The sequence below is a fragment of the Labrus bergylta genome, chromosome 6, assembly GCF_963930695.1.
Source record: "Labrus bergylta chromosome 6, fLabBer1.1, whole genome shotgun sequence".
Lineage (NCBI taxonomy): Eukaryota > Metazoa > Chordata > Actinopteri > Labriformes > Labridae > Labrus > Labrus bergylta.
This window is the reverse complement of record NC_089200.1, coordinates 6364189-6379333: the sequence shown is the minus strand read 5'-3', so window position 1 is coordinate 6379333 and position 15145 is coordinate 6364189. Positions and strand designations below refer to the sequence as shown.

Below are 15145 nucleotides of genomic sequence, written 5' to 3'. Positions count from 1 at the left end.
CCCATTTATATTAGTAGGAGTGGACTAGAAAACACAAACACAACTCTATATCTTACTATAAATCCTCCTTTCTATATGTCTTCCCATTTAAGTGGGATTTATTGCAGGACTGTCAGACCAAAATATCTCTGATATGATGTATTCTTAAAGTGTGCTCTGACTTTCTGACATGGGTTTAATATGCAGATCCATTATATCATATAACTGTATGAGACCTCCCTGTGCATTGTACATTTAGACAGGAATAAAGCACTAACACAGTTTTTGAATCGCTATTAGTTGTAGTTTAGAAGATTGCTGAACAATGCAGGTTTTTTTCTTTTTACAACCATCCCATTAATCTTTGTTAAAAACCATTTAACAGTAATCAGCCACTCAGAGGTCTTGTAATGCATCACTGTGGATTCTCTAATATGTCTGTGTTAGAAAACCCACTACTCGTGTCCTTGCCTGAAATTACAAACCACAATGCATGGCGGCTAATATGCAGAGCTGTGAGCTGAGACGCCGGCCGAACGCACTAAACCGACGCGTCTCATCCACTCCTGTCATCTCTGTTCACGGTCTTAAGAAGTTATTAAACACACGTCGGATACAGCTGAAGTGCACGTCAAAGCTTGTCACTGCGACATGTCTACAGCAGTGCATGTGCTGGTTTACTTCAGGATACTTTATACTCATTATTCTGCTTTGTCCGATAAGCATAATTAAAGTGAAATATGAAAACCACACCGTCTTGTTTTATCTGTTTTACTAACAGGAATTAATCTGTAGTAAATTATTGTAGGGCTGCAAATAAACTTTTATTGTTCACTTAAACTCTTATACTAATGTTCATTAGTCTTTGGTTTGGAAACTATCATCATTAAACTGAAAAATGCAAAAAAAAAAAAAAGGAATGCAATAATGTTAAAGAAATTAAGTATTATTCTTAAATTGTTCGCAAAAAAGCTTAAAATTGATTATTTACCACAATCATTTACATTCATTTTCCATCACATGACTTATTATCATCATCATTTATTCATCTCAGCTTTGAAAAACTGCAATATGCTCAGTTTGACATTGTTCAGTGTCCACTGGTGTAACTGACTAACCTTAGAAACCACCAGTAAAACCAGTTCTGCAACAGTTCAAACTACAATGCAAATTTCTTATAACCAATATATCTCTGTTTATTCAATTCAGACACACATACAAACATGCGCTCACATGAGCACGGTGTGTTTAGGGCCCCGTGGAGGATATGTATAAAGAGCATTGACTCATAAAGCAACAGAGCAACCACCGGGTCCACCACATCACACAAACAGCTCATCTATTCATTTGGAAAACAGATGGGAGCTCAACTCACAGAGAGGAGGGGGGAAGATGAGAGGGAGGTTGGGAGGAGGAGGAGAAAGTAAAAATAGAGGCCGATAAGAAGGAGGAAGTAGACATTAAAGAGAAGAGAGCGAGAACAAGGAGCAGAGGTGTGAACGAGAGCGAGGGGGAGGAATGCAGAGAGAGAGAGAGAGAAAAAAGACATCGAGAAACGATACGGGTTTGGACCACATTGATTTCTGGGTGCAGAGATTGATGTAACCCTCTGCTTTTGCTCCTCCGTTTTTTTTTCTTCCTTCCCACCTACCACTCCTTCTTTATGTGATCATCATAAGGATGCAGGAGGGATGTATGACTCCCACTCTTTCATCAGATACTTGATTACAGGTGTGAAATGGAGGAATTAAATTATTTTGCCTTTAACCTCATCACTCTGGATAATAGTTTTGGGTTCATACCTAGAATACCAATGTATAAACGTAACCGCAACGAATGGATCTAAAAGCTTTAACACTAGAAACTACTCTTGGAAAAAAAAATACCTTGAAGTTTACTGAGGTTAACATTGATAGCTCCTCATCATCACCTTCAAAGCCCTTCACAACCTGGCTCCCCCCTACCTGCCTCATATCCTCCACCGACACACTCTCAGGTCTGCAGATACAAACCTCCTGCCCCCCCCCCCCCCCCCTGCAGGACAAACCTTCGGTCCTGGGGTTAGGGTTTTCTCTGTTGCTGCTCCCACCCTCTGGAACTCACTCCCAAAAAACATTAGAGACTCCCCCACTCTCACCTCCTTTCATTTTTTTGTTTTTTTCTTTTGTTTTTATGGTTTTATATTTTGTCAAAGCGTCTTTGGGTTCCTAGAAAAGCGCTATAAAAAACCAATATATTATTATTATTATTATAGAGGAGGCACATATCACCAATAATTCTTGTTTCAGTTATTAAACTTTTAGTCCTCAGTTTTATTAAGACAGAAAAAAAACCTTTTGAAGCAAATTCTCATTTTTTTCTGTCCAAAATGACTGCAAGGCCTATCAATATCAGTATTCCTTGCCAGCTAACGTGCTAATAAGCTGAAGTCTGCCGCATGATTTTGATGAAACTGTAGCTCTGGGTGACATATTTATGTGTCCAGCTGACTGTTTTTTAAATAAGACATATAGAAAAGTTGTCATAACAGCACACTGATTGCTACATAGCCTACATGATATTGTGCTAACTTGTGCTAAAGCTTAAAAAATAGCACAGTCAGTGGTTAATGACCCAGCTTGAAAACAAGAAAATAGATAAATCAATAAAGTTTGAGTGTAATTTTCGTTACAAATAATGTAACATTTGTAACATCGTTATTTTTCTAACATAACCATGTTTAGCTGCTAAACGTTAGCCCAACACTTTGCACTTCTTATGCTTTTTTTTTTTTTTTTTGAGCCAGCATGGTTTCCCTCTAAATGTTACACGGAAAGGCTTTTAGCTTGAAAACTGTCAGGTGTGTTAACAAATGTAACACGAGGGTCGCTGGAGCGTGAAATTCCCCAAAATCCAATACAGCGCAAGACAGAGCTGCTAAAGCTGCTAACATTTAGCTTAAGTTCAAATAGCAGTAAATACACAGATACAGCCACACAGGAGAAGTGGTGTGTGAAAACATCTTCAACTAATGTCTGTTTTTAATGTTTTCTTGGATGTGTTAGGAATCCCATGGTTATTACTTGAGTAAGCTAGTTATTCAAAAATATTACAAAATGTAGGGGGGGGGCTTTAGGGTTTACGAGCAAATAGTCGAGTCTCACATCTCTTCTCAGTATTTCTTGTTTCCTGTTTTCGTTTTTTAAAAACATCTGACAGTGATCAAACATGGAGCAGGAATCAAGATCTGTTCGGTTGTAGCAAAGCCCGTTCTTTTTAAGGAGGGGAGGGGGGGGGGGGGGTGTTGAAGGAGTGATGACAGTAAAGGTGACCAGGACAAAGCCTCCTCCCTTCATCCTGTCATCTTTCCTCTGGACTCGTCTCCTCCTCCTCCTCACCTCTACATCTCTGTCTGTCTCCCTCTTATGTCGCTGAATCAGACATCATGAAAGATTCACAACCCTGCTTTTAACAGATCTTGCAAACCAGACCCCCCTCCCTCCGTCTCTCACACACACACACACACACACACACACACACTTTTATAGACTCAACCTTGCACTCATAGATCTGAGTCTAGAAAAACAATGCAGTGATGGAAGCAGGAATAAGAGAGGCAGTGGGGGGGAATGAAGGAGGTGGAAAAGCAAAAGTTAAATGATATTTGTGTGTCCGTGTGTGGCTGTGTTTCTGTGTGTTTATATGTGGACTGGGTATTTGGTCGTTCCACTTGGGGGCTCTGCTGTGAGCGCCTGACTGAGCATGTGATGTGTGACAGATGACGGACAGTATCAATTTCCTCTCTGGCACACAGGCGTAAGCGCTCGTACACAGAAGGGTTTCACTGACACGAGCAAGCATCAACGGATGAGCTGCAGGTAAACTGTGAAATATTGATACTGCCATTAAAACATACAAGCATTTTGTTCGAGCTTGTTTTAAAAGGCAGTATTCTCTGAGGGGATGTAAAGTTAAAAATGCATTGAATCAAATGTTATTCAGCCACACTTAGGTCGAGAAATGGGGAGGATGGGGGGGGGGGTATTTTCAGCCATATCTGGAGTTCATGGGTTAAAATACAGACTGTCGTCAAACCGTTTTCATCAGGGCAGACATAATAGAACAATGTTAAGCTCCTCCAGATGACCTGAAATTACCACATGGTGCAGCTCTGTTAAAAACAAGCTCTCCAGTCTCTTATTTTTTTCAAAAAGTAGAGACAAATTCTTCACCTAATTGACAACACAAGCACAGAATTTAAAGGGATACAACAAGTCAACATGATAACAAATACAGAAAGGCTGAATGTAGCATTAATGTAGCACAGATGGAAGCTGTTTCCAGGGGACACTACAGACGGTTGCACATGGCAACGGCATGCTTATTGTTGATGGTTTGTTACACATGAAGTTATTGGAGCAGGCTACACGGGGGAATCGCTACACAGCCTCTTTTTTTTTCTTCAGTTTGGACCAAAATGTCCCAGCTGCATCCATGTGAATGGACCTGAAACTAAAGTAAAGCATACTGAGTTACTTCTACCATATTTGACTATTTCCTTCATCTCCTGGTATTTTCAGAAGAAAACCTTGGACAACCTTGCAAACTACAGCATTTTAAACCTAAGATAATTTGCAATGCCCGTCCTATAGCTGGGCCTTTAAAATACATAAAACTCAACAATAAGACAGAACCAAACAAGCACAACGATAAAAGACAGAACAGTACAGGATGCAAACTATCATACAATTAAAACAGCTAGACCAATCATTCATGACTAAAGACTGAGTCCTCTTTAAGACCGGCTTCAGTTTCAGTTTAAAATGATTTATAAATATTATTTAGTGCTATTGTTTACACGGCTTGTTCGATTTTATTGCCTTTATTACGGTTTGTATTCCGCTCCATTAAAATGTGTTGATATCTGTCTGCATGGAGGGGGCAAAAATTGCTCTTCATTGTGCAATCTTTTGATCTATAGTACAGGGGGGCAAACCTTGGACTTTGATTTCAATTAAGATTACAACATATAAAAAACAACTACATTCATTTATGATGTTATTTGTGAAGCTTCCTATCTGCATGTGAAGTTTATAAGAGCTATAGATGTTGAAATGTGTTTCTGAAATGAGCGGAGTAAACAACAAGGCTTTCACTCAGAGTGTTTCTGCTACTTTCACATCTGACTTCTTCTTCCACCACTCATCTCTCACTTATCTTGTGAGATTAAAAATAGATTCATAACTTCCAAAAATCGATTTTGATTTTTTTTTTTGGCTAATATTCTCTCCCTGCTAAGTGCTAAGGCTAGCTCTTTAACTCAGTAGAATGCCAAACCGAGCAGCAAGAAATTCAGCCAGTCTCACAGATGACTGGAATAGATCCTGAATTAGTAGGTATTAATTCAAAAACAGACTTTGAATCATGAATCCAGAATGGGAAATACATTCTGAATCAAACCGTGACCCAACAATCGAAATTGAATCAGGGTGACACCCGAAGATTCCCAACCCTACTCATCATGAAGCGGGACTGTAAGAGACATCATGTTTTCCATATTGTCTTTTTCATTTGACATCATCTCGTTGAGTCTTCCTCTGCATTGGTTCAATGTCACTCAAATGACTTTACATCTCCAAATATTTGACCGTCAGTACGTAAACACAGATTCACATTCTTCACCATTGTGCCATATCTGGGTAATAGTGATCAATTGCTCCACCATATCTAAAGAGAGGCCATTGACACTGTGTGAATGTAAAATGCATGGCTCCCTGGTTGACTGAGTCTTGTTTAAGAGTATTGACTTGTAACCAGATCTGTAAGGTATCCTAATCTACAGGTAATCTGACCTAAAACACGGTGGATCGTGTTCAACTCTGTCATTCAACAACACACCCTCCCTCTGTTCTTTAAACAAGCAACAACGTGACAAATGTTCAGTATGTATTATACATAACGCACACACACACACACACACACACACACACACACACACACACACACACACACACACACACACACACAGGAATCAAACTCAATGTCTCCTCGTACAGAACATGAAGCGTGCAGGGCATATAGCCCCTCTCCGTTTCTGTCATATGATCACATGGGTGTGTGCTGCTCTGTTCTGACAATGCATGTGTGAATGAAACACAAGTGTCTTCCCTGGAGAAGGTGTTGGCTTTCTTTTTTTCACTTTTAAACACACACACACACACACACACACACACACACACACACATACCCTCACACACACTATAGGGCGAGCTAGTCTTTAACTATTGACCAGGTAAAGGACACAATGTGAGAGTTAAAAGCGCTCGCAGGCACAAAGACAGACAGGCAGACAGCAGGAAAGACGACTTCCATTCACATGGTGTAAAATCTAAAGGACAATAGTGTGAGAAGAATAGGAGGGTTTTTTTTAAACTCTGGGAAGGAATTAAGAGCAACAGTTTATCAGATTACACACAGTTTAGTTTGGAACTATGATATTTTTATATATCCACTTACTTAAACATGTCTCACACACCCTGTTTAGACCTGGCAATAACAGGCTCTTTACATCCAGACTGTCTTCTAGATCCCATATACACCTGACACTGCACATTTCCCTAGCATTATAGCATACTGTTACACTCAGATTATGCATTTCTTTAATCTCTGCTCAAATTTCTGAGCTCTTTTCCATTGAAAAAATAAAGTGAAACTGCTGAGCTTGGATGGAGAGGAGGAGGAGGAGGAGGAGAGCAGATGGAGAATTTTGATTGCTTGGCTTGAAATACTTTTCTTCATGCAATAGCTAATTGCATGCCACTGATGCTTGATGTGTTGGTATTCATTGTGCTGCCAAAATCCATGTGCAAAAATATAAATTCATGCCAGCCCTTTCAATGACAACATTCCTTCCTGATTTTCATTCCCATGCACTTCTGTTTTGATCGTTTTTTGTGTATTCATGGTGCTGTTGAATGAGTACGACGTGTGTCTGCTAAAGTGTGCCGTAGTCGTCCGACTGACCTTAGAAGTACACATGAAGAGAAAGACCTTCAAATCAAACCTCAATGCTTATAACTACAAGAAATATGTGTGTTGTAGAGAATAAAAACTGGATAATTAAAGCATCATACGTTGACAATTAATACCTTTTAGACTTTAGTCTTTTTACGGATGAGCATATGTTTGTTTTTCTCAGTCGACAGGAATGAAAGGAGCATTGCTCTTAATTGCATTTGGCATTGGTAGCCATTCTTAATCAGGAGTATCATCCTATTATCGAGGGACATGTGAGTGAACCGAAGTCACCCTTCCCTAACTCTGTACGAGATCATGCTCAGCGTAAACAGCTGAGTCTTATCCCAAACCTTCAGGGCCACACAACTCAAACATCTCTGATTGTTAAATCGACCAAACCTGACAGATTTCATTTGTATTTCCTGCTTTATCCACTGTCCTCTCAGATACAGACATTAAAACACACACAGAGAGAGAGAGAGAGAGAGAGAGAGAGAGAGAGAGAAACATTTTGAGGGCACTGGTAAACTGCTAAGAGAAAAACAAGTTATAAGACATGAAACACAACCGCTGCTGCCGAGGCGCCACAAATGAAGCATCCCTGTTTGATTCCCTATCATGGAAGCGGGAAATTCAGCATGTATCAGCATAAGTTTGAAGTTACAGGCAGAACAGATAGCCTCTGTCTAGTGAGGCTGTTTCTAGTTTGTAGTTGGACAGGGCTTCTCTGCGAGGTGTTGTTGCATGTTCTCCCTGTGTATGCCTGGGCTCCCTTCAGGTACTCCGGCTTCCTCCCACAGTCCAGATTCATGCTCGTTGGGTTCATTGGTGACTCTAAATGAATGTGAGTGTTGCTGGTTTTCTGTCTCTACATGTCAGCTCTCTGACTGACCGGTGACCAGTCCAGGGTGTATCCCGCCTCTCACCCATTGACAGCTGGGATCGGCTCCAGCCACCCGCGACCTGAACTGGAAAAGTGGTATAGATAATGGATGGATGGCTGGTTCTCTCTTTTCCTTTAAGAGTTTTGTGAGCGAATATGAAGGGTTTTTAAAGTTCTGACAGGCAACACAAGGATGGAAACCTGAGTGTATTTTAATGAGTCCCCCTTTGAAAGTGAAAGGAGCTAAATTTACAGACTTATCTATACTTAAACATGCTTCTAAAGTCAGTGGTTATTAAAATACTGAAACAAAGAAGTATGGCAGCTAGATCATTAAACAACTCATTTTCTCCCTCAGCTGCAAAAGTGACATCTAACAGAGACTTTTCCCAGGTGCCAACAAGACCGGTGTGTCGTCGCTATGTCGTCATCATCACTGACATGAGAGCGTGTTAGTCAGTTTCCTTCTGAGCTGTTATGTAAAAAAAAAAACTTGATTCTCTGAGATGAGATAGATGGAGAGGTGTTCTGGGGAATGGTGCTGCAAGCTGCCATCTTTCTGTTCCTATCCAGTTGTCAGCTTTCATGGTTTCTGGGAAGGCAGAACTCTTGCTCAAATAACTGGAGCAGATCAAGGTCCAGTTGAGTGAAACATTGTGTGTTTGTTTTTTTTTTCATCTGTCAATAAAAGATGAGTTTTTAATGGAATGTCGGGGCTCCTCCTCAGTCGTCCATGAAGCACCAACAGAGACCTTGAATGACTCACTTCATTTCGTCCTGTCTCTCTTTTCTGTCTATTTCTGCCTCCATCCCTCTTTGTCTCACTCTCCTGAGTTGGTTGATCTCCATTTCCCTCGCACACCCACACCTACACCTACACACACACACACACATACACAGCCGCATCCAATATTAATACCTTTTACCCGCCCACACCAGATTATTTTCACTGACACAACATTAAATGACCTTCAGGTTGCACACACCTCAATCTTCCCTCTGCTCCCTGTGTGAGCTGAGGTCACACGTTTCTCAGCACCTCTGGGTGAATTACAGGCAGAGACAGGGAGCGACAGATGATCGCCTTAAAGGAGGACACAACTCAATTTCTCAATCTTTGCTCTCCTCGAGTGCCGAGACAGTTTAATCAGGATTGGTGAGGAGTTGCAGTCGCGGAGACGAGATACAGAGACTTTGATGTGTGATGCCTGGTTGGCTGACTGACTGACTGCTGAGCTGACTGATTACTTGACGGGCTGTGTAACTGACTGATTGATTAAATGCATAATTGCTTGAATAGTTGGTTAGTTTGCTGACTGACAAGAGAGGAAACCGGAGGATGAAACAAAAAAAGAAACAGCAAAAGTGTCACTTTCTACTAGTTTTATTTTAAACTTTAGAACACCAGCTTATATTCAGGCCTTTCTAAATTGCACTTTACCCCGAGATGACCGACAATATCACTTAATTTAGATGACAAAACGGGCCGTATCAGCATCTATTGAGACACACATATAGGCTACACATACACACAAACCACCACACCTGCAGTCCAGAGCAGACAATGAAATACACCCCTGAACACATTAGTGTAACACTTGAATTCAACAAGGAGCTCCAGCAGAAAATAAATCTATATTTCTATATAAATTAAACACCAGTGTGAACACCTGCAGTGCAAGCATCAGCAAAACAACCATAACTGCCCTGAATAGACCATAATAGCTCCACAAGCACATGGCTTATACACCCACCTGCAATACTGCCTCTCAGCAAGACAATGACCATGCCCCAGAAACGACCATAAGAGAGACCATCTATACAGACCAGGGAACACTTCAGTAGGATGGGTGCAAGAGGGAAATGTGAACCAGAGAGTCAGAGAAGCCAGAAAGTTATAAAAAAAATATATATATGTCTGACTTTTGTTGCAAAAACATGTAAATGTAAATGCAACTGAAAACTTGAATTAACAGGCTTTGTGTGCATATTTCTTTTATGGCATGCATGATCATCCTCATTTAAAAGGAGTCACAATGCACGACCCATGCAGTTGCTACTTGGCATGGGATATGCATTGTCTTAATGTTATAGAAGCAATAGACACATTCTCGATCCTGTTACTATTGCAGATAAGAAACCAGAAGACAAAATGCATTGATTCCAATGAAAAGCAAAAGATAATAGTACAACATCCTTTTGGTTCATTCGTATCATACAGAACAAAGTGGATAAAAGTGAATGAAATAAAGTGTTTTCTGCTTGTAATTGTGTTCAAAACTCACCGGAGATCTCTGTCAGTGGTTCCCCTGCCAGGGTGAACCCTTTCCCGGTATAGAACTGCCGCAGGTCGGTGCAGCTTCTGTCCGCACCACCGACCACCGGGCCCGGTGCAGCACACAGGCACGCCAACACGCACAGGAGCACCGACAGACTCATCTTCTGGAGAGCACTCCTTTTTTTTTTTTTTAGTTTCTCACAGTCAGTCAGAAAATCCTGCAGATTTTATTCTTCGAGCAACTGAAGTTCGTTTAAAGAATCCTGTTTTCAGTGTTTTGTTTGCTGATTTCTATTAGGCTTCTGTTTAGGAGTTTTCAGCGTGTCCGTAACACTGTTTCCCGTTTCCACCCCACTCAGAGTGCACTGAGCTCCGGGTTTACTCGCACAACAACCGGGCGAGAGAGGCGGGCGTTCCTCGGTGTCTCTGCGGGAGAGAGAGCAGTGACGCGCGGCTGTAGGTGTCAGGTACGACCCCGCTCCTTCTCCTCCTCGTCCTCCTCCGGTTCTTCTTCTTCTGCGTTGCTGCTGGTTGCAGAGATGTCAGACAAAAGAGTGTGTGAGAGAGAGAGAGAGAGAGGGAGCAGGTGTCGCTCAGTTAAAGCCGGTGCACATCCAAGCGCGCATTAAAGGTTCATGATTATGCAAATGAGCCGGTTTAAAGGAAGCTACAGAGAGGAAAAAATCCGTTATTTCTGATCTGATGAGGTTTGAGACAGGAGAAGAGCTGTCCGTTAATCCTCCTGTCCGCACTGTGGGACAATGAAACGGGTGTGTGTGAGGGAGTGTGCAAAGGGAGTCTTGATGCGCTCTCTCTCTCTCTCTCTCTCTCTCTCTCTTTGTGTGTTTTGGATATAAAAGTGTGCGTCTCCCGCTGCAAGGACCAGGTGCTAAAAAGCGCCCCCTGCAGGCTTCGAACTGCATGAAAAAAAATTACAGAAGCATGAAACTCCAGGGATTTCCCATCAAAAAATGTATAAAATATTTATTCTCATTAATTCCAATTGACAGTCTACACTGAGGGAGACTGTTATGATTTCATTATTCCTGCACACAATCCTCAGTGTGAAGGCTTAAAATGATAATAAATCAGAAATGGGGAAAGAGTTTAACGAGAATAAAATGCAAGGAATGAGGGAAACCTTATGGTCCTTTCGAGAATAAATAAAGGTTTAAATGAATGAATGAATATGAGGTGGAGTAGAAGTGTGTTTTCATTCACTCCAATTCAAATACTAACATAGTCAATTTGACGTAATAATAATAATAATACTGATTTTTATCCTGAAAACAAAGTTGAGAAAATATTTTTAGTCCCACACTGCTGAACAAATTAAAGTGTGTTAGAAAAAATGTAGAATTGTGAAATAAAATAAAGTCAGTCAGAACAGGAAAATATATCACAGTGTAAGCTTTGTTAAAATATGCATAAGAAGAAGAGATTTAAAAAGATGTTAGTGATTCAGTGAGCCTCAGATCAGGCAGGGGTTTTATAGCTTAAGGGCTGCTGAGTGAACTATTCATCTACCATCAGTGTTCATTTGGCCTGCAGAGCTGAATAATCTCATCCAAAATATTTCACCACACACACTTGAATAATGGTCAGACTGTGTAGCTGTAGTTTAAGGGCACCTCTTCCTCTGTAAATATGGGAAAGGGGTCGTTAAAATGACAGATGCGACCGTCCTCCTAAAAACTCAATCCTGACTCACCCAGAGCTGGAGACACGTCATGTAGCCCTGCAGGGAGTTCAGCGGCTGGTATGGATTCAGAGTCTCCCTCCTCCAGCTCAGTTTGGCAGCCAGCAGGGGTTGGTGGACGTGACCGATGAGCTGTCAGACGCTCTCCTATCTCCCTCTACATCCTCCATCCTCCCCATCAGCAATGCGAGGGCCCAAAAGGCGGGGGTCGTAAAGGTCGAAGGAAGCCCTGAAACCTGACTGACTTGACTGACACCTCGGAGCTGCAGCTGAAAATTAAAATCCTAACTGTCGGAGAAATTAAAGCCACAAAATGTTTAAATGTGCTGAAATGACTTTTAAAATTGGATGTGGCAGAGGAGTGTGAAGGTGACACTGTTAATGCAGCACAGGTCAGGCTCAGGGTTAATGCTTGTTAATTAATAATAAAGCATGCAGTACATTAGAGGCTAATAAAAGGATTAGAAACTCAGCGTACTGCACTACAGACTCTGTCCTTTGTTACAACGGGAACAATTACTTTAAAACACCACTCTCACTTTATTAAACACACATGACCAGTCTGTGGCAAATCCCATCACCCACAACTCCAAACCAGAACTCACATCATATTGCTAAAAGTCTGTGGATGCCCATGTCTGGGGTTGTTTTAGGGGTTTAGGAATGATGTTTAAATTCCTGCGTATTTTGATATTGAAGCAATTAGTGAGCATTTAACAGCTTTCTTCAGTTTTTTAAAAATGAATCAATGTTTCCATTCACAAAGCGACTCTAAGAAGTAGGCTGTGCTTCAGCACCCATGCGTCCATATGATTAGTTATGTGTCAGCGACAAGTTTCCCTGTTGATTAGAGGAAAATTGTAATCTAGAGTAGTTGACTATAGAGGTAAGAGAACCCTCAAACAAAACAAACCACAATTTATTTAAAATGGCTCAACACTGTCCAAAACCATGCTGCATAAAGCAAATTTAATTTGCTGTTTGAAACAGTTCATCACATTCTTCGATAAAGACGTTTTGATATTTGAATGCAGCTGAAGTGTGTGGCACTTTGTGACCTACATTACTCTGCGGGTGAAAGATTCAAAGTGGTTTGGTGAGCGTGGCTAACGGTAGTGCTAGCCCCACTTTGGTCCTCCGTGCAGGTTAACGTCCACATGCCTGATTTTTCTAGTTTGACTGCATTAAGCAACTTACAAACTGTGGTACAAAGAGAAAGTAAAACAGTTTGGGACACAGGAAGTTTCTCCATTTGGTGTGGAAGAAACAAACTGACCTGCACCATAGCTCTGATCTCAACGTTGTTAATGAACTTTGGGAAGATTTTGAGAGCAATCCAGACCACACTGAGTCTATTTTAAGGTAAGATTCAATTTTTTATTCCAATTCCAAGTTGTCCCAGAAAGAGAAATGCTGTTTGAAGCACAATTGCAGCACTACTTGTTTACCATGAGACACTGAAACTCATACCAAAAGCAGCTAGCTTCTCTAGAGAACCTCACTGCTGCAGGTAATTAGGGGGACAAGACCACTGAGGTGGAACAGATACCATATGAAATAATAAATAGTAAACACAAAATCAACCCCACACACACAAAAAAACAACATTTGAATACTTACATACTAACATAACAAATGAATACCCATGAATTAAGAAAAATAGAATTTTAATATTTACATAAAACAACATTACTGCTGCCTCCCCCCCCCCCACCCCCCTTCTCTCAATGGTTCGACCCCGGAGCTCTTAATCAGGTGTTATACCTTCTCCCTCTTTTGACTCCGCCCCCATGCTGAGGAGAAAAACAGTGAGTGCTGCTGCTGTTTTAAACCACTTTTTGAATTATCTTGAGGAGAATTTGACCTGCTGTTGTAGGACAAGGTGTGAGAACATTATCCATGGCAATGTCAAGAGTCCAACTGATTCATGAGTGAATTAAAGGGGTTACGATGGATTTGAGGTGTCCTTTACCACCGAGAGCTCTTACAAGAACGACACACCTTGAAGTGTTTTTTTTTTTCTGTTTGCATTCCCATTACCAATATAGCTATTTCTCTACAGCCGTTCACCTATTTGTCCTTGTTTTAATCCATCCTCTAAGACTGTAGTTTTTACACATGCAGGTTTCTTAATGATGTTCATCATGTGTACTTTTACGTCAGTCTATTTCCGTTTTGTAACCGGGATGTATCAACTAAGAAGGATCAACAAAGTCCCTCAAAACTGTCTTCTTACAACAGCTATTGTAAGTTCTTGAGTTACAGTATGGACACAATGAAAAAGGGTCTTTAAGAAAGTCTTTCAACTTTTCTAAGTACTATAAAAAACAGTCGGTAGCCTTGTGGTTACTGTGTGTGCCCAGTCCTCCAATGGGTGGCCCGGGCTTGAATCTGACCTCTGGCTTCTTTTACACATGTCATTCCTCACTCTTCATCTCCCCATTTTCTGACTCTATCCACTGTCCTATCCGCATGACTGTACAATTTTTCTGACTTTTGATTCATTAATGTCATTACTGCACACGTTTAAGACTAAGAAGTTCAGGTGTAAGCTCTTAAGTGTTTGTCCTGTCAGCAACTGGAACGTGTTGAAACACAGGTCTTGAAGTGAATGGAAAATAGTTTTAAAGGATTTAATACTAATCTTGATCATTTTCTGCACAATGTCCATCTGCAATCTGAGTGTAATGTCAAATAATTCACCATAAAGCTGTGTATCATGAGGTTAACTGCAGTTTCACCAACATTAAGATGCTTTTTGTTTGGGTGGGACCCTCTATATTCAGAATAACAGGTTAAGCCTCAAAGGTGACTAGGACTCACACCTTCTTGGGCCACCTCATGCAAAAGGAGAAATGAGAGCTTTAAAATAATCCTGTCTAGACACACACATGTTTATTATGTGTAATGTCAGGGCATTTGTTAATCTAGCAATGATTCATTACCTGACAGGTAGAGTGTCGTTAGGATTTATCTGTTAAAAGGGATCGGTTACTTTGCAGCTATACGAGGAAGACGTTTTCTACCAGGTCATAGAGAGAGTGATACGTCAAATATCAACCCTTTCTTTCTTTAAATACTTTATGTGACACTAAGATGAAGAGGAATGGCTTCTTCCTGTTCAGTTGATGCAAGAATCGGGTGGAGAATATTGGTTACAAAAAGAAGAAGAAGATTTATACAATCTAAAATTTAAGCTGAAAAACACCTAGGTCAAAAATACAATGTGTGATATATTCAATGTCAGGTTAGATTGCCTCCAGAAACTTGTGTCAACTGATATCAGACAAAAAATGAATCCACGCAACAA

At 40.8% G+C, this 15145-nt stretch overlaps 1 protein-coding gene across 1 annotated transcript in view; it reads right to left on the bottom strand.

The window, feature by feature from the left end:
* Positions 1-10926, bottom strand: part of LOC109983812 (glypican-1) — a 49401-nt gene extending 38475 nt beyond the window's left edge. The window contains exon 1 of the mRNA XM_020633695.3: positions 10144-10926. Within this exon, the coding sequence (XP_020489351.2) occupies positions 10144-10297 (154 nt within the window). The 5' untranslated portion in view covers positions 10298-10926. The remainder of the gene's footprint in view (positions 1-10143) is intronic.
* Positions 10927-15145: the final 4219 nt, after the last annotated feature.